At 37.7% G+C, this 23,895-nt stretch overlaps 1 protein-coding gene across 1 annotated transcript in view; it reads right to left on the bottom strand.

The window, feature by feature from the left end:
• Positions 1 to 2,993: 2,993 nt before the first annotated feature.
• LOC136864016 (RING finger protein 44) overlaps positions 2,994 to 23,895 on the bottom strand; it is a 344,632-nt gene continuing 323,730 nt past the window's right edge. Inside the window, exon 13 of the mRNA XM_067140516.2 lies at positions 2,994 to 4,757. Coding sequence (XP_066996617.2) covers positions 4,695 to 4,757 — 63 coding nt within the window. The 3' untranslated portion in view covers positions 2,994 to 4,694. The remainder of the gene's footprint in view (positions 4,758 to 23,895) is intronic.

Genomic DNA, 23,895 nt, shown 5'->3' with positions numbered 1-23,895 from the left:
AATACCTAAAAATTTTCATCACACACACACACACACAAACAACAGCGCAGAGATTCTCAGCTTCCTTCCATATAAAGGACAAAATATAGCAGATATATGTGCGTACACACTGCACAATAACAAGCATATTTTAAATGAAATTACAGTAGAAATACTACGGCATCACTAAATTAGTAAAAATGAAATGTCAAAATGTAAATGTGGCCACAAATTTGTGGTCTCTTTAAATGATGAAAGCTCTCTTCTTTACCCTGACTTAACATCCTTCAGAGCAAGAACCACAATATATCCAACTGCCAAATAACAGACTAGGAATGTTATGCCAGAAAAACATGTTACACTGCTCTGTAATGATAACTGAAATAGTGAAATAGATGTGATTGCAAAAACCTTTTCACTAATATTTCTATGAATGCAATTTTTTGTTTTTCAATAACCCTTGTGTACCTACACCATCACCAATATTAAAGTGAACATCTGGGGCAAGAAAAAAATGCATGAATATGAAAAATATATAAAACATACGAAATGCCACAAGGGCACCTGATAAAATTAATCAGATTATTGTTTATATGGAAGGGGAAAATCCTTCAGGAAAGGTCAAAATTTGAAGAAATTGAAGCAACAGAGTCTCACAATTAAGAAATCTCTTTCAAATCTATTCAAATGAATATCAGACATACCTGGATAATCTTGACTCCGATGTCTACAAGTACTGGGTATATCTACTCTATAGATCTTAACGACATACACTGAGTAATGTTACCCCGCCATGCTACAGAATTTTCACATCACTCAAGTAAATGCAGAGATATTAACTTAAGTGAAACTCTAAAGCACCTACACAATCATAATCCCAAAATTTACATGAACACATCACACTGGCAGAATATAAAAAAATCCACTCTCTCTTCAAAGAAAAAAAATGTAATGAGCTGATATTTAAGGGGTAGCCATTAATTCTGTAATAATGGATTATTATCCTTGGGAAATAAGTAACATGTTATTCCTGCCTAATTGGAGTAAACAGTGAAAACCAAAACGGCCATGTCAGTATTTATGTATCAACGTAAAGAATATTGCATATTTCTTGAAGGATTCACAATTTCTGAAATATGGGCCACAATATTGGCATAAACATGTTAGTTCCCATAATTGCTCTTGAAGTAGGCTAGTAGTCGCATATATCCAACAGGAGAAGTGATGTAACCAAATACAGTAGAGACAATACGCGACCCTTCCAGATTTAGCCTTGTTAAAATGGGAGACAAGTCGTAAGTGCCGCTCCTAGTGGCTTGACCTGAAAATTCGCGCTAAATTCAAATATCAATGGAAATGTATATACGGAAATGGATAAATAAATTATGTCTAGAAAGAAAGTGTTACTAAGATATTAACTTCACAGTTGCTAAAGCAGTTCTGGATAAATGAATTATTTAACAGGTTATTATTTAAAGACTGAAATTAGACATATAATCAAAATGTGAAATGGACTGCTGTAAAAGGGCTTGATCTTTCATTTATGCATTACATTTTTAGCTTTAGAATTCCCGCCTGAACGTTCACGGCTAGTTTTCCTTTTTTCTCATTTAAAAGCATTGTATCATATTAAAACACTTGTCAATAAGAATATCTGCATATTCCTTACACACGATTCAAGGAATTTACATTTAAGAGCTGGACAATTTTCCTTTTAAGTTGAAGCCTACTAATAGAAAAAATCTATAAATTTAGCCTCAAAAACACTCAAAATTTCCCTACAAGCAATACTTGCCATAATGCCATTATATTAGCGTAAAGCAAATTTGCATCATATTGTTTCAACAAAATATGTACATTTCTTAAATCACCCATATTTTCTTCAGTGCTTGACAATGAATTACAGCATTCCAAATGGGGTAACTTGGAACACAACCAGCCACACTCATATGCATATGTATTTTCCTGAATTAAATCAAACCCACAGATCACACCTACAACAACACATCGGTACTGAAGGTTAACTGCTGCACTATACAATAAAATATGTGTATTATATTTTAAGGCAGTTAAAATATGGGTCAAGCAGGTCAGAAGATTATGAATTACTACAAAAATCTCTGTCACTGGAAGAATATATATGCAAACACAATATTACTTACATTTTCTTGTCAGTCAGTGCATTCTTCTCTACTTCATAGTTAATGCAGCCAAACACAGCACATACCTTTCCCCTCATGTTGAGAGGAGGTATCAAGGAATGACACACGCTACTATTTAATTATGTCAACTCACTGAAAACGCCTAACACCAAAAACTTCACACACAAATACAAGTGCTCTTATGGCAGAATCAGTAGTTCTCAGGTCAATCCACTAGAGAGAGCTCTAACAGCTGTCCCTCGATATCTCGCTGAGTGTCGCGTATTGTCTCAACTGGACAATTCAAAATCTGCGTCCTGCTAAACACCAGGTTAAGTGAAAACCAAGCAAGGTTAAATGACCTGCCCAAGGCAATTCATGATCATTAAGACAGAAATTTACTGCAAATTGACGCAAAAAGAGGTCTATGAAAGCTGGCACTAGGTATGTTGTAAATATGCATCAAGTTCAAAAGGAAAAGCCATCACCAGTATTGGATGAACTGAAGTATTTCTTTCAATAGCCTAGAACAACATACACAAGATGACAAGGAAGAACTACAGTTTTACGGAAGGGGAAAAAGAAAGAACATTAAGAGTAGCAAGATACAGACTTATTCAAATAATAGAGCAATTGGTCAGATTATCTTATATCACAATTATTAAAAAATAATGACTTTTTCTCTACCCGGTTAATGAGCACAAATGTAACAACAGATGTTCAATATTCCACTACACCAAAGTTATCCTCATTACTAGTTAAAAAACAGATCGAGCAGAACTGCATGCCATGGATATAAAAGTCTCCGATTCAATAAAATAAACTATATATTAAAAAATAAATTTAAAAAGGCACTTAAAGAGAATGTCATCCTCAAGTTGATAAATGTGATTTCATTTATTGTAAATTTTCACTAATAATAAATGGACAATGTTAATAACTAGAGAAGACAATATTTATGGAACTATATTTAAAATTCAACAGGATACCAATTAGTTAACTATGATATCATTCCAACATATCATTTTGTTTGTCCAACTTGGTCATGCTAATTAGTTGAAATTTAACTTTAATATAGAACATAAAATAACATTTTCAGACCACTACAGATAACCTTAAGTGGTCTCCACAAAATGCAGTTTCAAATTTAGATATATAAAAGTGTTACTTATAATTTGTAGAGGTCAACATTAATAATTACTACTTCTTAAACATGAAAGCATGGTGAAGTGAAGACTATGGTTGCTGGATGGTTTTCATCTATCCAATAAACAACAGTCTTACACCTGCAACTACTGCAAAGAATTGTAAGGCTAATTTGCCATAAATTTGCAGCAAGACCAAAAAATAGGTGCAAGGTAAGGAAAAAAATGAAGGAAACTGAAAGAAAAAAAAAAAAAAAAACTTTTATCTCTTAATTTTCTCTAAAATAAGGGAACAGTGACCACGAACTAATTTTTCTCTTATCTATATCAAGTGCAAACCATCACTAACATAAATTCATGAAACAAAGGCAATTTTCCATTACAGAAAAAGCTGAACCTCAAATTATAACCATCTTGAAAGTTTCAAGACGAGCTGTAATTGTAAGGAGAGTTAGAAATGACCGGAGATATTTTGGGGGAAGGCGGTGCAGTACCCTGTAACCTCAAACTGATCCTTTAGCATTGGATACAACATAATTCTGCTAGGTGGCAGGACGACAGTATACTAGTGTGTGTGCTGCAGCGGCATTGTTGTCTGAGTGGCTTTATGGTGAGCAGCCGTTATCATGGGCAGGAGTGTTTCAGTGACACGAGTTTTGTGAATGGCAGAGAGGATGCTGGATAAGGTTCGAGGTTTCCATGGCTGTCTTTCCTAGCTTTACACAAAATTTTACGCTACTCAATTTTCACATCCACGTTCTATCACCACACAGACAACACCACCACCGCAGCGCAGATACCCAAGTTACTTAGTGCCGTCCAGGCAAAACTGCATGGGATCAAAGCCGAGGGCCAATTCAATATTACAGGGTGCCAATACCACCTGCTGACCAAGTATCTCTAATTTTCATTACAAGTACAGCCTCAGTCTTAAAACTTTCCATGTAAATATTGTATTATTAAAAGTCAAGATGCAATTATAGTGTGTGTATTTCTTTGTTATGTATACACAATAAAAATACAGCTTACGTATACTTCTAGTTTTAAGTTTCTAGATGAATTATCAGATAAATTTCATAGTTGCCTTTTAGATGCAAAAGAAGTGTATTACTTCCACATGAAGTAAAACATTTGCAATCACACTTATTTCAGAATGTACAATCTGATGCTGAGGAATTAACAAGAATAATAGCTTCTTGTAAACTGGTCCATATCAAATCCTGACAGACCATTACATGAGGTAAATTAAGGTTTGTACACTAACACAGAATACATCCATCAACAATGAAATCTACAAGGAACTTCATATGTAGGTATAACAATCACATACTGTACATCATGTCACACATTTGCAATAAATTCCTTCCTACAAGATATAAATGAAATCATAGTAGCACAGGATGGCACTCTGGAACGTCCTGACTAAATTTCATTCTAAATGGTTGAAATATTCGGAGGCATCACCACGGCAAATTGGACAGGTTCTGTTACACTGTAAAACAGAAAAACAATAAAAATTACTAACTTGTATAATTTTATGAAGACAGGAAAATCAGAAGTAGCATTTTTAGGAGATTGAGTTTAAAAAGCATAAAATTAAACAATTGTCCTTTAGGTTCACCTCAGTTAAGAGATACACACTGTACAAAATTTTCCATGTTTTACAAAGAATTATGTTTTGTAACCTCAAAAGAAATCATAATTGAGCTAATACTGATAAAAATTATTATTATTATTATTATTATTATTATTATTATTATTATTATTATTATTATTATTATTATTATTATTATTATGTTGAAACTGCTATCTTGGGCTCCAGAGGCTGACGCTCTACCACTGATACACAAGGGCAGTTGACACTGGTAACACTAGCGAACATGATTTTGCAGTACAATAGAAAATACATTTTATTTATGGAAACCGATGCCCCGAGTCTGAAAATGTCCGAAAACGGAAAGCATGTCCTTGCAATCGGACGCTGAAGAAATTTATTTTGAACCACATCAATAAGACACGAATGGAAAATTCTAAATTCCCATGGAGGGAATTAGATATGTTTCACCAATAGAGCATGTCAAAAATGTCAAAAACATATCAGATGTAAGGCTTTTCAGGCGTTTGCTCTATTAACCAGCGTTTCGTCTTAGGTCTGACACTAGACTCATCAGAGTGGGATGTGTCAGACCCTACCCACTGACGCTGGGGTGTATGCAGGTGAACTTATCAGAAGCCCTTATAAGAGGCACAGTCTGATAACTGCATATGGGAGATAAATCTCCACAATGGAACCATTGCCCACCTAGCAATAATGCTACGGCTCCTGATAAGTTCACCTGCATACACCCCAGCGTCAGTGGGTAGTGTCTGACACATCCCACTGATGAGTCTAGTGTCAGACCTAAGAAGAAACGCTGATTAATGGAGCAAACACCTGAAAAGCCGTACATCTGATATGTTTTTGACATCAATAAGACACACCAAAAACGAATTTACACAATCCGAATTGAATGACTTGACAGGGGATTTAGTGTTAACCACAGAAAAGAGTTAATTACTTGGCTCAAAACTATGTGAAAGGAATATGCTGGCATCTGGGGTTACATTTTCCTGGTATAGGAATTGTGAGAAAGAATTTCAAAAATATTATACACATGAAGATTAACTTGTATTTTGTGCAGATGTTCCAAATCTTCTGCATCAATTGGGAGAGAAAGTATATGATCCTAGCAACTGGTGCCTTTTTATTGACTCTTCCGAAACTTTAAGGCTGTTCTGCTTCATAACAGCTTCCATGCCACTTGCACACTCTACAAAGCTGTCTGAAACATTAAGAGACATTAAAGTTGGTGCTTGAAAGAATTAAATATCATGTGCATGAGAGGCAAATTTGTGGTGATTTGAAGGTCACTGGATTGCTGCTGGGACAACAAAAAGGCTACACAAAATTTCCCCGTTTCCTATGCAAATGGTATAGTAGGGCACAGAATAAACACTGGGACTAAGAGGGAGTAACTTCAATCTGTCTTGAATGTAAGTCTTGTTGCCCATGAAAAAATTTTACTTCCACTCTTGCAAATCAAATTGGGAATGATGAAATTGCATGTTAAGGCATTAGACAAAAATAGCCCATGCTTCAAATATTTATGCATGAAGTTTTCTACATTATCAGATGCAAAAAAATCAAAGGAGGAGTATTTGATGGACCACAGATTTGTAAACTGATAAGACCAAAATTTCACAGAAACGCTGACCAAAATTGAGGAAGATGCACGAAACGCATTCTAAGTAGTGACAAAATTCTTTGGCTACATCAAGGACGCTCTATACAAAGAAACTGTAAGGAACATGGACAAGTTTAACGAACTCTCTTGTAATATGAGTCTAAAGCTACATTTTCTAGCATCACATCTGGACTATTTCCCTCCAAATTTAGAAGCGGTAAGTGGAGACCAAGGGGACGGGTTCCACCAAAATCTCAAAGATGCCGAACGGTGCTACCAGGGATGTTAAGATGTAAATATGATGGCTGATTAATGTTGGTCGACTGCATGCGACTACTCTTCCAGAGAGCACTCTTGAACTTCAAAAACACTCAAATTCTACAGAAAAAGGAAAAATATGACCGAGGGAAGGCGAGTAAGTTTTCAATTTATATATAATTTCCTTCACGCGCTAACTTGTTTAATTTGCATATTTTATCTGTACTTCGCATGCGTAATTCAATCAATACTAAGTATCGAAAATTTTATGTAACGACAAAACGTTTTGTACAATTGTCATTTAACCAGACATGATGAAACAAAATTAATTTTTGAATTCAGCGTTGTGAAATTAATAAAACCCACATATTTTAGTTTGTACCACACTAGTGGTTTTTTTTTTTGGCGGGCTAGTGTAATCTAGTATGTCAATAAAAGTTATTCAGCTGAAAATGTGGCTCTGGGAGACACTGAATTATTTGGTAGCCAACTGGTAATAATCAGTATATACTGTATGATAGCATGCCCATCTGTGCTGTGAGAGGCTCCTGGTTCAATTTCTGGTCGTAGACCCATTTGCTCCCGTTTCTCCTTATTAAATGCGATTCCAATTTATTCATTATAATTTCAGACTGAAGACGAGCAAGATGTTGACGACAATAGCCTTAAGGATAGGAATTTAATGTCCACACAAGAACCACACAGCATCAGCAATATAATGAAGTGAAAGTATCCTTACATAGACAACTAGTAATTAGACTAGAAGTAATTAAAACCCAAATCAACAAGGACTCGACAAATGCAAGGGTATGAAGCAAAAAGAGGAAACGAAAGGATAAAACGAAGTGGAAAAGGGAAGCTAAGAAGGCCAGATTGTCAGGTGGGAAATTTTAAAAGGCATGGATTAAAAGTACTAGCCAACACCTGCTGCTTTATGGACTGCAATTGCCTAATAAAATGCAGTTCTAGAATACAGTCAGCAAAGACTCTCTTTACAAGATACTAAGTTCATGGAATGAACCGTCTGCTTTTATAGTTGGTTCCGTAACTCCAGTTAGAGAAAGTCTTATGTGGATGGCATCTCAAGAAGGCTGTATAGATGAAAAGTAGAGCAGGAAATGATTTAAGAGTATGTATGAAATTATACGAGAATACCATATTTCAAGATCATTAAGTGACAAAATTGATAGAGCCCTTAACAATTCTAGTGAAGGTGTAGCTTGGCTTGATATGACAGACATGAGCCTGCAAACAAAACTTCAAACAATAATCTAACTAACTTGACAGATTTTGTATCAAAGTTCCTTACCTATCAGTCACATTATAGACAGGCGAAAAATCCTAATAAGGTGTACCTGGCTGCAGATCTTAGTCCATCCAAGTGGTATCTGGCTCCAGGTCTTAGTCAATCCAAACTATTTAGACTTTACAAAAGACAATGCTTTACCGATGAAAGTGATATCTTTGTGTCAAAGTTTAGAGATGTATTCAAAATGTTGTATCATAGGTTTTCACCACCCCTTGAATGACACTTCTAACTCCTGCATTTTACTAAAATGTAAAATTAATCCTGCCCCTCCAGAAGTTCAGAATGGTAATGAAGAAGTGTGTCATCTACACCACAGAACAGTACATCCATGGACACTAAGAACAACAAAATCTGATAAGATCATTATTTATGACAGCCATAGTGTATTATATAGTATAAATGTCAGCTACGGACATATTGTGTAGGTATCCACGACTCTAAAGAAAATGGGCGCAAGTATGTAATGAATGCGAGAAGCATCAACGGGTCCAACAGAAATAGCTTCCTCTGTATTTTGTTTCTTAAAACAAAAAGAACCAAACAAAGAGATAATGGCATGAAGTGACCAAAGCAGAAATAATTTTAGACTAAAGTAGAAATAATTTTATGGCATCATTTTGGCTGCTATTATAACTTTGATAGAATTCAATGTTGAGAAGCATTAAAAAACATCTTTTGAGCAGACAGATTCAATGATTCTATGTAAGTTTTAGTATCGGCCTAGTAATAAAAAAATCGTACTTCCATCATTGGACGAACGTTATTAGAGGAAACGAGGATGAAACTCCTTTTGTGGTACATGAAATGACAAAATAATTTCAAAAATATACAAAGTCTCAAGAACTCTGTCACCAATCGAAAAGTGGATGTCAACTGAAAAAAGATCAAATGGTTAAACAAAAATAATTTAGAGAGAGAGAGAGATGTGTGTGTCATCAGCAACTGCTGAGGAGAATAAAAGGTGGACCAACACCAAAATACTATTCTAGTTTATGTTCCCCTGTATACTGCAATTTCTGCCTTAATATGAGGAAAAATACATCTGTTGCAGGTACTTTGGTATTTGCTGGACAATCTGACTATGATTCTGAGTAGGAAAGTGGTGGTATTAACATTTTTGTACATCAATATTGTGCAAAATGTGATCTGATTACAGCTGTAATTTGGATTAGTAATGAGAAGTGTAATTTAGCAATACGATATATATTTTAATGGATTATCCTCCCCTGTGAACCACGTGACCTTGACGCAGTAGGGAGGTTTGCTCATCCCAATAAAGCAAATAGCCAAGCCATAGGTGCAACCATATCGAATGGGTATTTGTCGAGACCAGACTTGTGAACGGTTCATCTAAAAGGGGGGGTAGCAGCATTTTGTAAGCTGCAAGGAAGGCAGTCTAGGTGACTGATGTTGTTTGAGTAATCATTCCATAGACTGGTTTGATGCAGCTCTCCATGCTACCCTATCCTGTACTACCGTATTTACTGTTGTGTTAGACGCCCCCTGGCTTTTCGAGATGAAGAAAATTAAAGTATCTCGCATATAAGATTCCTCGATGAAATTTGTCAGAGAAGAAGGATTCCACTTCAAAGCGCGTACAAGTGTTATTGCAGCTCTGATGACATCGCACAAATTTGTGAATAATTTAGTCTGTACGACCCACACAATGAAAACACACGTGTAAGTCATGCGGTACATCTGTGTTTCGTAGTCAAGAAATGTCCGCCTCCGTAGCATACACCTACTGCAGCTCTTGACGTTGCACAAATAGGTGAATACTTTCGTGTCCGACCCGCTCATTGCAAGCATGCATCAGTCATGCTATATGTCTGTGTTTTGTAGTTAAGAATCTTCGCCAGCATAAAGGTTAGCACCACTGTTAGTAGACTACACTGTACAGGTCACACGCAGGCTTGCTTTGACTGGTGACGTCATCTGGCCCCCAATGCTGGGCTTGCAGTGAACACGAACCATTGTAATTGTGCATTTCTGTTAATGAATTGCTTGTTTTTATTTCACCATCGCTTAATAATTTTCAATTTTGTCAAATATAATTGCCAGTTATGTGTAGATAAATATGTTTTAATTTATTTCAGTATTAGCTGATGTACCCATGCTTCGCAATGGGATTCTCAGAAAGACCAATTTTGTGGTTTTCCTAACTGAAGTCAACACAGGTCATCACAAAAAAGTCAGGACGAATGTAGCAATTAAAAGCAAAGTTTTCATATAAAATACTCAATCAAATGAAAAACTGCACATTTTCTCACTTTTAATGAACAATACTACAGTGCCAATCTAACAGTCCAAAGTTCCAGAGCTGGAACGACCAGGCCGCAGACAGCCGAACACTCCTCTGGCATTATTCCGTTAAATGTGCACACTGCTCATTCCAGTCAGTGCCTCAGAGCAAGGACTGAATAGCTCAAATGGTATGATGAACCAGTATGTTATATACCAGTAGTATCAGAAAATTTATTAAGCAGAGGAATAGCATGCTAAAGAAGAAAGTCATCTAACTCCCCAGCTACTTCCCGACAATATTCGGGCAGGATGTTACACGGTACGACCGGGCGAGGTGGCCATGTGGTTATGGGCACGCAGCTGTGAGCTTGCATCCGGGAGATAGTGGATTCGAACCCCACTGTCAACAGTCCTGAAGATGGTATTCCATGGTTTCCCATTTTCACACCAGGCAAAGGCTGGGTCTGTACCTTAATTAAGGCCAAGGCCAATTCCTTCACACTCCTAGCCCTTCCATATCCCATCGTCATCAGAAGACCTATCTGTTTCGGTGCAACGAAAAGCAAACTTTTTTAAAAATTCTCTGAATGCAGCAGAAATCCTATCTATCGAAGATGAGTGCCACAGAAGACTCAAAGCACATCACAACAAACAATGGTCAATGTAATGTTATTGTTGATCAAATTTTAAGAGCTTTCTATATTGTAGCCCTTAACATTTAGTATTCTTTCGACTCCACGATATTAGGGAATATTATAAAATTATTCCTAGCGTAGTCTGTAGTTCCGTATTCTCCAGCTTTACATACCGATTTTCATTAAATTCTGTTTACCTATTTTCTCGTGATTTGGCACTGATAAGGACTTAAGTAACAAAAATCCAAATTCATGAATAACTCTGTGATCAAAGCCGGTACGGTAATAATGTACAAGACATAAATGATATGAAATTTAATAGGCCTACTATATAACTTTAGTTATGTAGTATTTATCGATACGACCACTAATAAAAGATATTTGAAAATTAAATTATAGGCCTTCCCCTAAACTACCATTTCACTCAGCGTGAAGAAAATTATTTATGCCCGAGGTTATAGCAACGTATTCCCAACTTTGCATACCGATTTTCATTAAGATAGGACCACTAAAAACAATATTTGATAATTAAATTTTAGGCCTTCCTCTAAACTACCATTTTTGATGGTGGTGATGATGATGCTTGTTGTTTAAAGGGGCCTAACATGTAGGTCATCTCTCCCTAATGATACTAAATGAGACTAAATGTTATGACAATTTAAAAATCTATAATCCTCCACTGACCAGAATTCGAGAACGTGAGGACGAAGAATGAATGCATATGAAGTTAAAACAATCAGTGGATCCGACCCGCAATGCCCCATACTCCCAGAAATTAGCTTTAAACAATAGTATTATTGACCAAGGGACAGCTTCTAAAGCACAATACTCAATCGATGATGCTTGTAGTCGAAACAGGTCCAAAATCCAAGTCATTGGCCCCTCATAATGGTAGTTATCACTAGGAAAACAGAACAATGGTATTTGTCATGTTGCGGTACTAATCGAAAGTAGCGTAGAATCGCCGTATTCCACACATTATGTTACTACTCACAGGGAAAGAAATTCGCACATGTAACACAGACCTATGGTTTTCGCACACTGCAGTGCTATTTACAGGCAACGCAAACCTATGGCGTTCCTCACGAGTGGACTAACCACAGGGACCCGCACTATCCCGTGGTGTTCCTCACATAGTGGGTACTAAGCATAGGCAAGGCAGAACCGTGGTGTCACTCATCCCATGGTGTTGCTCATATAGCGGTACGAATCGCAGGTACTGTAAAATGCATCCTGAGCCACACGCTGTCACTACTAATCACAAACCTATTTTGTACCTAACATAGTGGTACTACGCGCAAGTAAGAGCAACCTATGGTGTGTCCTGCGTGATGGTACTAATTACAAGTAGTCTCATGGTTCTAATTTGATCATCCCTTGGTCGCCCCTTTTAATTGCCTCTTATAACAGGCAGGGGATACCGTGGGTGTGTTCTTCGTATGCGTCCCCCACCCACAGGGGGTACTACGATTTTTCTCAGCGTGAATACAATTATTTATAGCCTACATTGTAGAGACTTATTCCCCAACTTTGCACACTGATTTCCATTAAATTATCTACAGCCGTTTTCTCGTGATATGTGGACAGACAGACAGACAGACAGACATGATGGAAAATTAAAAAGTGCATTTCCTTGTTACTGTGGACATGACTGATACAGAAATACCATCCTTTTTTAAATTCTGAGAAATGTACAGACAAAACTCTTATTTCATATATAGAGATTTTTCAGAACAATACAAGTAATATAATAACACTTTGCTTAACAGTAACTATTACTGTAGCTTTCCCAGTACTAAATGACCTTTCCTCTCGCAAATAAAGTATTTACGGTTTGGTTTTCATATTTTCTATCCATCCAGCAATTTTAGAACAATTTCATATGCAGTTTTATTTCTAAAACTAGTTGTTAAAATTAAAGAAACGTGAATAATCGCATGGGATGCTCTTTACCATTGTTTTGGCAGTTGTAAACACCAAATATTATATTTATGTATAAGTAATTATTTATAAATGTGTATTGACCGGTGGAATGTTGGTAAAAAGCCCCTGAAGAAACGTCAAGAGGATTCCACAGGCTTAGGCCATATAGACTCGTGGTACGGAGAAAATCCTCGTAGTCAGAAAATGCGATCAAAAGATCAATATTTAAAAACACCCAATGAATACTCCTAATTATTATGATGGTAGTAAAACTGTATACATATTTACATTATAAACAATACAAATTATTTACATCTAGATTTTTTACTTGGTTGTTTTACATTACTTTAAAATCTGACTATCCAACAACTTTCCGAATTTTTTTCACTTTTACTTTGTTCATTAGGAGTTCATTTAATCCTCTTAAGAATTCATGTGCCTAAGTTTATGTTTTTCATCCTTATGAACGTTTTGGATCTAACAAAACATAAAACAACAAAATCTTCAAGATCAGAATATCTTTTCTTAATTTTTTCCTTTAACAACTTAAAAACTCCTGGACATTTCTTAACGTAGTTTCCATGGAAGGCACTAAATTCATTTTCTATTTTAATAATAGAATTAATGCACTCACCTGTGGGTTTCATTACGTACCCTCTTGAAATTGCCTCTAGCCAATTCCTAGCTGAAGGATAAATGTTCACAGTTTGGATTCCATACATACTGGCTTTCTGGGGGTACTTTTTCTACATAGCCAGCTATCATTACTAGAAGCTTGGTCTTCTTTCTAACTACTTCGACAGGCATGTTTGCATTCTTTTCATTTTGAAAATGTTCAAGACGTTCATTGACAGCTGAAGTGAAATAATCATCATCATCATCATCATCATCATCATCATCATCATCCTCATCAACATTACAATTTTTAGACCAGCTTCTCCATTTTTATTGGACATTGCTTGGCAATCTTAGTCATTATCAAGTATGAAGTTTTGAGGCACCTCAAGAGATTGGGCATTTTTTTCATCTGGAAAGTCTTTGCTGTTTACCACTTCACCTTCCGGCTTAAAAATTAATGATTTAATTCGCTGCGATACAATGGTAGGGAGAGGATGATCATAAAAGCGACCAAGTCCTCAAATCTGGGAAAAGAAGCTCTCAATTATGTACTGGTTACACTTAGCGTCCATTATGCGAATATAGCCTTTTGATTTTAAATCCTTAAATAGACCTTGAAGGCTATTTACAGACATTAGAAAACCTTCTTGGAAAGAAAGGAGTTTGTTTTTGCCAATTATTCTCATGGTGAAAATTAATTTCAATAATTTGTCAAGAGCATGATTTTGTTGCCTTATACAATTCCCATAGGCACTTTTTAAGCTATTTGTACCACACACGGCGACATGGGAGTTTAGGACATCAAATGTATTATTAATCGTGATTACTGTCTCTCCTACATTGCTGAGCTCTGGGAAGTTATGGCATATTGCTTTAGCCACAGTCAGTGATACTTTGGTAACAGTTCAGTGGCTTTCCATACATTTGCCTCTTCGTTCCAATCACAAGAATATGCTTAATTGAAAGCTTATGTGCATATTATACGAGGACGGTTTGAAAAGTCCTCAGAATCACCGCTAGATGTCAGTGCTAGAGCAACAATGTTCCTGCGCAATAATCACACATCCTTTGTGAGTGAACACATGGCGCGTCAGTGCTCTAGCTGCAGGAGTGTGGTAGTGACGACTCTTTGTTGTTGTTCTTGCGTAGCGATTTGTAACAATGAAAAAAACAGATTCGAGCAGTGATTAAATACTTTGTAAAGAAAGGTATGAAAGCAAAGGAAATTCATGCCGACTTTCAGAACACACTGGGTGACTCTGCTCCTTCATTTTGAACTGTTGCCAAGTGGACCAGCGAGTTTACATTTGGTCGGGAGAGCTTGAGTGATGATCTGCGTAGTGGACGGCCAAAAAGTGTTACGACCCCAGAATATATCGCGAAAGTGCATAAAATGGTCATGGAGGATTGTCGACTGAAAGTGCGGCAGATTGCTGAAGCTGTAGGGATGTCTTCTGAACGGGTATATTATATGTTAACCGAAGAATTGGGTATGAAAAAATTATACGCAAGATGGGTGCCGTGGCTCTTGACATTGGACAATAAACACACCAGATTGGAAATGTCCGAACAAAGTCTGGCCCGTTTTCAGTGCAACCAACAAGATTTTTTGCGCCGGTTTGTGACTACAGAAGAAACTTGGGTTCACTACTATACCCCAGAGACAAAACAGCAGTCAAAGCAATGGAATCATGCTGATTCACCACCACCAAAGAAAGCAAAGGCAGTGCGTTCGGCTGGAAAGGTCATGGCCTCAGTTTTCTGGGATGCAAAATGCATTCTGATAGATTATCTTCCTACTGGCCAAACAGTTATGGGGCAATACTATGCAAACCTCCTAGACCAACTACAGGAAAAGATACGCGAAACAAGGCCTGGTTTGGCAAGGAAATAGGTCATCTTTCATCAGAACAACGCTCCGCCGCACAGAAGTGTTATTGCCATGGCAAAACTTCATGAACTGGGGTACGAATTGTTGCCACATCCACCTTCTTCACCTGATTTGGCACCATCAGACTCATCTATTCCCTAAGCTGAAAATTTTCCTCGGACGGAGATTTCCTACAAGGGAAGAACTGACAGCCGAATTGGAGAGGTATTTTGCAGGCCTGGAGGTATCTCATTTTCGAGATGGGATCAAGGCATTGGAACATCGCTGGACCAAATGCATTAGTCTACAGGGAGACTATGTTGAAAAATAAAAGCAGTTCCACCGAGGTAAGATACTTAATTCTAGTACATTCCAAGAACTTTTCAAACCACCTACGTAGGTCTTCGCCCTCACTTTGCATTTCAATTAATTTTGTAAATGCTTCTTTTGTAACACATTGCCCGCTTTTGAGTTGATATCCTACATCAAGAATGTGATTCCACAATTTAAGTGCATGAGGCACATCACAAAAAACCAAACTCTTTACTTGATGGGTTTTCCACTGATGGTTTGTCCCACAAAATATTCAGATCGGTCACACATTTCCTCTCTGAAATTCCCCTATCACATACAACTGCTCTAACTTTAAATCCGATGCTTTCTATGACATGAATTACTACTTCTAACAGTTCTCTTGACATCACTGTATCAAAGTTGTAGTAGATAGGTTGCATCTACTTTTGAGCTAAACGTCTTATTACAATCACATGGACATTATCATGGGGTCCTCCAATCATTTCTTCATTTTGATCGAAGCACAAGTCATCGTTAACCTTCATTTCATCAAAGCTGAGCACAACATCGCTTTCAAAATTTGTAAAAAGACTTGATTGTGTTTAAGACATTAGTGCTCAACTCAATGAATCCAGAGAAATAGAAATCTGTCTTAGCCATCATTTGATTGTAACTTTGCTAGGAAGAGGGTAATTAATCACGCCTCTAACAAAACAGTGCTTTATATGATATCGACTGTAAGGTGACTGCCTTAGCAAGGTCCTCAGATGACCAGCTTGAGCATCTGCCTTTTACTAAAGCTTGCTGTTGACTTTTAGGAAAAGGACCCTTGAAAACTTTATAATTTTTTAATTTTATTATTTTGGTATTGGCCGCACTAAGACAGTTCTGAAGATCCTTATTTTGCCGTTTTAAGGCACAATTTTCGAATCTAACTCCAATTCTGCAGTCGCTTCAGCAATTTTCTTATCCCAGAAATATTGATGTTTACTTTTGTTATCTAATTCCTTCCTCAAGATTGCATAATTAACATTTTCTGCTTCAATTGGTACCTGCGATTGTAAAATGTGCCGTATCTCCTTATGAGGATTTCGCTTTTGTGCCCTTATTTCACTATCTTTATAGGGCTGACTCGCTAAATCATTACTACATAGTGGCAAATTTAAATGTGGTACTGCGTCATACCTTAAATCACGTTTAATTGGAAAGTTCAATAACTAATTCTTCAAGTCCTTTATGTACACCAAGCCGTCAAAGTGCACAGAGCACATACACACATTCTCAACAGGAAAAGAGTTAGCACGTTTACAGGCATTAATCCACTTTAATATGTCATTGTTCTTTGGAAAATAATGAAATTGAATGTCTAAGTCCTTCTGCTGTATCGTGGTTAGAGCAACCGGCAACAGGACCACACACCATGGCACAGCACATCAAAGAAAGAAAAATTAAACTCTTATATTGTTGCGAAGGTAAACACCATCACTAGATTAATGGCGCTCTGCTTGGTTTAGCGAACTTGGGGACTGCGTGACGTCAGGAGGTGTGGCTTGCTACTGCGCATCCAACTGATAACCCCTACCGTCTAGTCTAGTAACCGTGGCTGGCACAATTTTAAGCAACATTCTAAAATTTTATATTCATTAGCATTTTTCCATCACTTTACACTTATATTTCACCTGGCACGTTGTCTTCTCTCAAACTTGGTTTCTCAAGCTTTTTTGCTCCCCTCCTACCCATTCATGGGATGGTGTTTCTACAGACTGTCGGTCTGAATTTTCAACACAGTGATTTCATCCTGTTTTTGAATTGTTATCAAACTAAAAATTTTAGTCTAAGAGATCTGCAACCTCACTATTAGCACTTATTGTTTCATTTCTGTCATCTTTTATTTCATTTTCTTCTTAGGTTTAGCACATTTTTTGGATTCAATTATGTTTTATATTAACCCCTTCTTTTTTAACTGAATTTGTCTCAGTGAGTTATTTATTGCTCCATCCAGTCATGTAAATATTGTATATTGTTATTGTTTTTATTTCAGTCTGTCTCTTGTTTTTCATTTGTTCCTTCATATTTTTAGCACTTTTTTAGTTTGTATTATGTACATTATTTTAACCCCCCCTTATTTTACTGACGATGGCTCAAACGAGTCAAAGCCAGAGATTTTTAAATAATTTGAAGACACTAATAGAAGAGAAACGCTTCCCTGCCCATGAGATCTTCAACATGGAGAGTGCAATTCTGACTGCCTCTAGCCGCATTCCAAAGTTATTTTGCCAGAAAGAAAGTGGCATGTTGCAAAGGTTGTTTCAGCTGAAAGGGGTGAAGCAGTAACAGTGGTATGTTGCCTAAATCTTATTTGTATTTTCATTCCTCCTGTCACAATTTTCCCCGAAGGAGAATGAATGTTCAGTTGTACGAAGACAACCTGCCTCATGATGGTGATTATGATGATGCTTGTTGTTTAAAGGGGTCTAACATCTAGGTCATCAGCCCCTAATGATACGAAATGAGATGAAATATAATGACAATTTAAAAATCCAAAATCATCCACTGACCAGAATTCAAAACATGATGACGAAGAATGAATGGATGGATATGAATTTAAAACAAACAGTGGATCCAACCAGTATTGCCCCACATTCCTAGAAACTAGCGTTAAACAATAGTATTAACGACCTAGGGACTGCTTCTAAAGCACAATCCTGAATCGATGATGCTTGTAGTCTAAAGGGATCCAAAATTCAGATCATCGGCCCCTCATAATGGTACTTATCGCTAGGGAAGTAGAACCATGGTATTTCTCATGTTGCAGTACTAATCAAAAGTAGCATAACTCGCGGTATTCCACACATTATGATACTACTCACAGGTAATGAAATTCACACATGTAACACAGACCTATGGTGTTTCACACATTGCGGCGCCATTTACAGGCGATGCAAACCTATGGTGTTCATCCCTTAAGTGTACTACTAACCACAGGGACTCTTACTATCCCGTGGTGTTCCTCATTTAGTGGGTACTAATCATAGGCCAGCCAGAACCATAGTGTCACTCATATAGTGGTATTAATCACAAGTACTGTAAAAGTCGACAGCGCACTCTGTTGCTACTAATCACAAACCTATTTTGTACCTAACATAGTGGTACTACGCGCAAGTAAAAGCGATCCGTGGTGTTTCCCGCGTGGTGTTACTAATTACAAATAGTCCCATGGTTCTAATTTGATCATCCCTTGGTCGCCCTTTTTAGTCGCCTCTTACGACAGGCAGGAGATACCATGGGTGTATTCTTCGTCTACATCTCCCACCCACAGGGGGTTGTACCAGCAGGCAGCTTCCTGCCAGAACTAGCGTCCTGGAGAGGTAAGAGTCATTAATCAGTGGTAGTCTGTATGGGTTCCACCTTGTGCGGGCACCTCTAGCAGTGCCATCGCCATAATCTCAGTCACTGACCAGCATTAGTCGTGTTACTTGGGTTCATGTCCCTGGGTGCGTGAGCATTACCTCCTGTCTGCCGAGCCACAATACAAGTTGTTCCACGTGGACAGTCGCCTTGTACACCCATACAGTGTCTAGGCCCAGGATGACCTTGTCCGCAATGGCGGCGATGAAGGCCCAGACTCGTAGACATAATTGTACCAGCGTCAGTTCAAGTAACACCACCCTGTCTCCTGAAGATGTTCGCAGCATGTAAGAGCAGTTGGGTTCCTTCAATGGCTGTCTCTCAGCGATGTCTGGCCTGGCGATGGTTAATGCCACCCCCATGTCTATCATGACTTGGCACGGCCTGTCTCTGAACCACCCGTCAGCAATCACCCTACTGTCTAATGGCACCAACGGCTTTGGGCACAGGAGCCCTGTTGGTTGGATACTGGTCCCCAAAGGAGGAAATGCCACTGAATCCAAGCAGACAGCATCTGTTGTCCGGTTAGAAGTGGTCTCACTGAAGCAGAGCAGTTAGGTATAAAATGCCTTCGGATATGGCGAGCTACTGTAATAATAGCTTAAATGAAGAATAGAGGATCAGAAAAATGAGCTAAGGAGTACCCCAATTTGCGGTCAGTCCAGCAAAGGTAGTTGTGTAATTCAGTCCAACTCTGCCAGTTTGCGACCGCTTTGCACTAGACAGTCTGAGCGGAGACACCAAATTTAGTCGGACTGATTCATGTTTGTAGTCACCGATATTTGCTGCAAACATGGAACAGGAGTACAATGACACAGTGAAAGCTAAACTTGAGACGAATGAGCATGGATTACAAAAGAAAGAAGGGATGAAAAGTGAAGTGCCCAAAAACTTGCTAGTAACAGTATTAAGGTTCAACATACAGGATGTGTATTCTGTAAATGTTGAGTTTCCATGTTGATGTTTTAATCTACTACCTCGCATGTAAGAACGCATGTGTGTGAACTGTCACCTAATATCTTGCATCTATACAGTACCACACAAAGTTAAACAGAAGTCTGTTAAAATGTAAGCAACAGATCTGGGTCCCTTTATGATAGTTCCTGGAACCCTGTTCCAAAACAAAGTCACAAGAACTGTAAGCTGGTATGAATCAGAGACGAAAACACTGCTCATTTACTTTCCCACCCTATAACAACTTCATTAAACACCTAGGTGCAAGCCACCGGAATCAGAGCCATAATTTTGCCTGAAATTATTCAAGCTGCAGAGAATGGTGCTTGTGTACATACGAGGGGCATTTGAAAAGTCCGTGCAAAAATAAAATCTACTTACGTGTTTAGGGTAAACTTTTTTTATTTTTCAACATAGTCTCCTTTTAGCCTTATACACTTCGTCCAACGATGTTCTAGTTTGTTGATCCCTTCCGAATAATAGGATTTGTCCAAAATATCCATTAGTGTTTGTAATCACCACCTCGTTTGAATAAAATCTTTGTCCTGCCAGCCATTTCTTCAAATTGGGGAACAAATAGTAGTCCAAGGGAGCCAAGTCTAGAGAATAGAGGGGATGTGGAACGAGTTGGAATCCTATTTCCATTAATTTTGCGACCACAACTGCTGAGGTGTGTGCTGGTGCGTTGTCGTGATGGAAAAGGACTTTCTTGTGGGACAATCGCGGGCGTTTTTCTTGCAGCTCGGTTTTCAAACGGTCCAATGACGAATAATATGCACCTGTAATAGTTTAACCCTTTTGCAGATAGTCGATGAGGATTATCCCTTGCGAATCCCAAAAGACAGTCGCCATAACCTTTCCAGCCGAAGGAACGGTCTTCGGCTTTTTTGGTGCAGATTCCCCCTTGGTAACCCATTGTTTAGATTGTTGTTTGGTCTCAGGAGTATAGTAATGTATCCAGGTTTCATCCACAGTGACGAAACGACGCTTAAAGTCCTCCGGATTCTTCTGGAACTGGTGCAAACCATCCTTGCAACATTTCACACGATTCCGTTTTTGGTTAAGCGTGAGCAATCGCAGCACCCATCTTGCGGATAGCTTTCTCATGTCCAAATGTTTATGCAAAATACTATGTACCCATTCAGTCGAGATGCCCACAGCACTAGCAATCTCCCGCACCTTAACTCTTCTGTCATCCATCACCATATCATGGATTTGATCAATGATTTCTGGATTTGTAACCTCCACAGGCCGTCCAGAATGTTCTGTGTCACTTGTACCCATATGACCAGTCCGAAAATTTTGAAACCACTTATAAACTGTTCTAATCGAAGGTGCAGAGTCACCATAATGTTTATCAAGCTTCTCTTTAGTCTTCTGAGATGTTTTGCCTTTCATAAAGTAGTGTTTAATCACCACACTAAATTCTTTTTCGTCCATTTCTTGAAAATCACTACTTCCGTGATTCACACGAATGCCAAACACAAAGAAATAGACCAATATGGCTGAAACTTTGTGTGCGTTCATTCAAGAGATGCTACTAACCTCAATACACGCCGGTGGTGCCATCCCTCCGACTTTGCACAGACTTTTCAAACCACCTTCATACAGCAGATAAATGTGCACAAGAAAATACATTACATTATTGATTGATTGATCGATCCCCGTGCATGGTCAAGATATAAGAGATCAAAACACTTGCTCTGCAAGCAAAGAAAATTTTGTCTTTTCCAGCCTCCAGTGTGGCATGTGAATGAAATGTTAGTCTGACTAGTAATTAGCAGAGATCCATGAAAGTGGTTTTATTTTTTAGTAAAATTATTTTTTAATGTGATTTCAGTGTTATAGGAAATTTACTGTGTAACAATCATTGTGTTATTTAATTCAATTGTAGCCATATTGCTTTGAATATCATCAATCATAAGTAGGCCAGAAAAGGGAAGCCAAAAGCTGTAAACAGAAATTCCCTGTATTATGTCCTAACTGAAAATACAGTCAACAAATCAACTATATATAAAGATTAATAAACCATTGTGAGAATTCCTGTATTCTCTGGTTTCAGCTGTCATTTCCACTCGCTCATCACACTGTAACGCAAGGCAGAGCACTCAGCATCCACATTTGAAGTAGGGTAGCACATGGCTTATAGAGCAATCATCATAAATTTGCGACAGTTCTATTTCAGGGAGCACAAAAGATAGCAAATGTTCAATTGAGACGTATCTGACCGGGACATTTCTTCTTTTACATTAACTGTAGCCCTCAAAGAATGCTTGTGGACTAACAGGAGCTGATTAATACAATTTCCTCAGTTCTCCCTCTGCACCATCTACAGTTAGGATATTGTTGCATAATTTATGGGGGGTAAACAGATTTCCATGCAAAAGCAGCCTTTGAAGAGTCGACTGACTTATTTTTGTCAAACTCTTTTACACTGTTGTCTTCAGAGTTCACTGCTTCAGTTCTGAATTGTTGACATTTCATTGAGGCAAGTATTAAAGCTCTGGCAAAAGCACTCCCTTTGTCAGCAGATCCAGCATGTTCTGCAATATTCTGAGCTTAGAACACTGAGTATGAGCCTATATTACTGGGGAGGTATTAAAGACAATGGGGTGGTACATAGTGCCTTATTTAAAATTTCTCTTTGACTATGTCATAAAAAATAGTGTAATACCAAAGGAATGGAAGGAATCTATTATAATACCAATTTATAAAGGAAAGGGTGATAAAAGGAAACCAGAGAACTACAGACCAATCAGCCTGACCAGTATAGTTTGTAAAATACTGGAGAGTTTAATATCGAAGTACATCAGAGGGATATGTGATGATAAAAATTGGTTCATGAGGAGCCAGTATGGATTTAGAAAGAAATTTTCTTGTGAGGCACAACTGGTGGGATTTCAGCAAGACATATCAGATCAGTTGGATTCAGGAGGTCAGATTGCATAGCCATAGATCTTTCCAAAGCCTTTGATAGAGTGGAACATGGAATATTATTAAAGAAATTGGAGGGAATAGGATTGGATGTAAGGGTTACACGATGGATAAAAACATTTCTAAATTCAAGGATTCAGAAAGTCAAAGTAGGAAATAATGCATCTCAGGAGGAGAAAGTTTGGAAGGGAATTGCACAGGGTAGTATAATCGGTCCGTTACTTTTCTTAATATATGCAAATATTTTAGGGAACAATATAACATCAAAAATAAGATTGTATGCAGATGACATAATTGTTTATAGGGAAATAAACAACATTGAGGATTGTTCTGAATTACAAAGGGACCTTGAAAGTATCCAACAATGGGTTGAAGAAAATAATATGAAGGTTAATGGAGGCAAATCAACTGTTACAACTTTTACAAACAGGAGCTTTAAAACTGAATTTGAATATACTTTGGATGAGGTAGTTATCCCAAAAGATGGCAAGTGCAAATACTTAGGTGTGAGATTTGAAAGTAATTTGCACTGGAAGGGTCATATTGATGACATTGTTGGGAAAGCATACAGATTGTTACATGTCATAATGAGGCTACTTAAAGGATGCAACAAAGAATTAAAAGAAAAGAGTTACTTGAGTATGGTTCGTCCATTGTTGGAATATGCAAACAGTGTTTGGGATCCTCACCAAGAATACCTAATAAAAGAAATAGATAGTGTGCAGAGGAAAGCAGCAAGATTTGTAACAGGGGATTTCAGGAGAAAGATTAGTGTATCAGAAATGTTAAAGGAACTTGGGTGGGAAACTTTAAGAGAAGGGAGAAAACTAGACTTATAGGATTATATAGAGCCTATACAGGAGAAGAACCATGGGGAGATATCCGTGAGAGGCTTCAGTTGGAAAATAATTATATCGGCAGGATTGACCACAAATATAAAATTAGAAGGAATTTTAGCA

This window comes from Anabrus simplex, chromosome 2, assembly GCF_040414725.1.
Source record: "Anabrus simplex isolate iqAnaSimp1 chromosome 2, ASM4041472v1, whole genome shotgun sequence".
NCBI lineage: Eukaryota > Metazoa > Arthropoda > Insecta > Orthoptera > Tettigoniidae > Anabrus > Anabrus simplex.
This window is presented reverse-complemented; position numbering and strand designations above follow the sequence as displayed.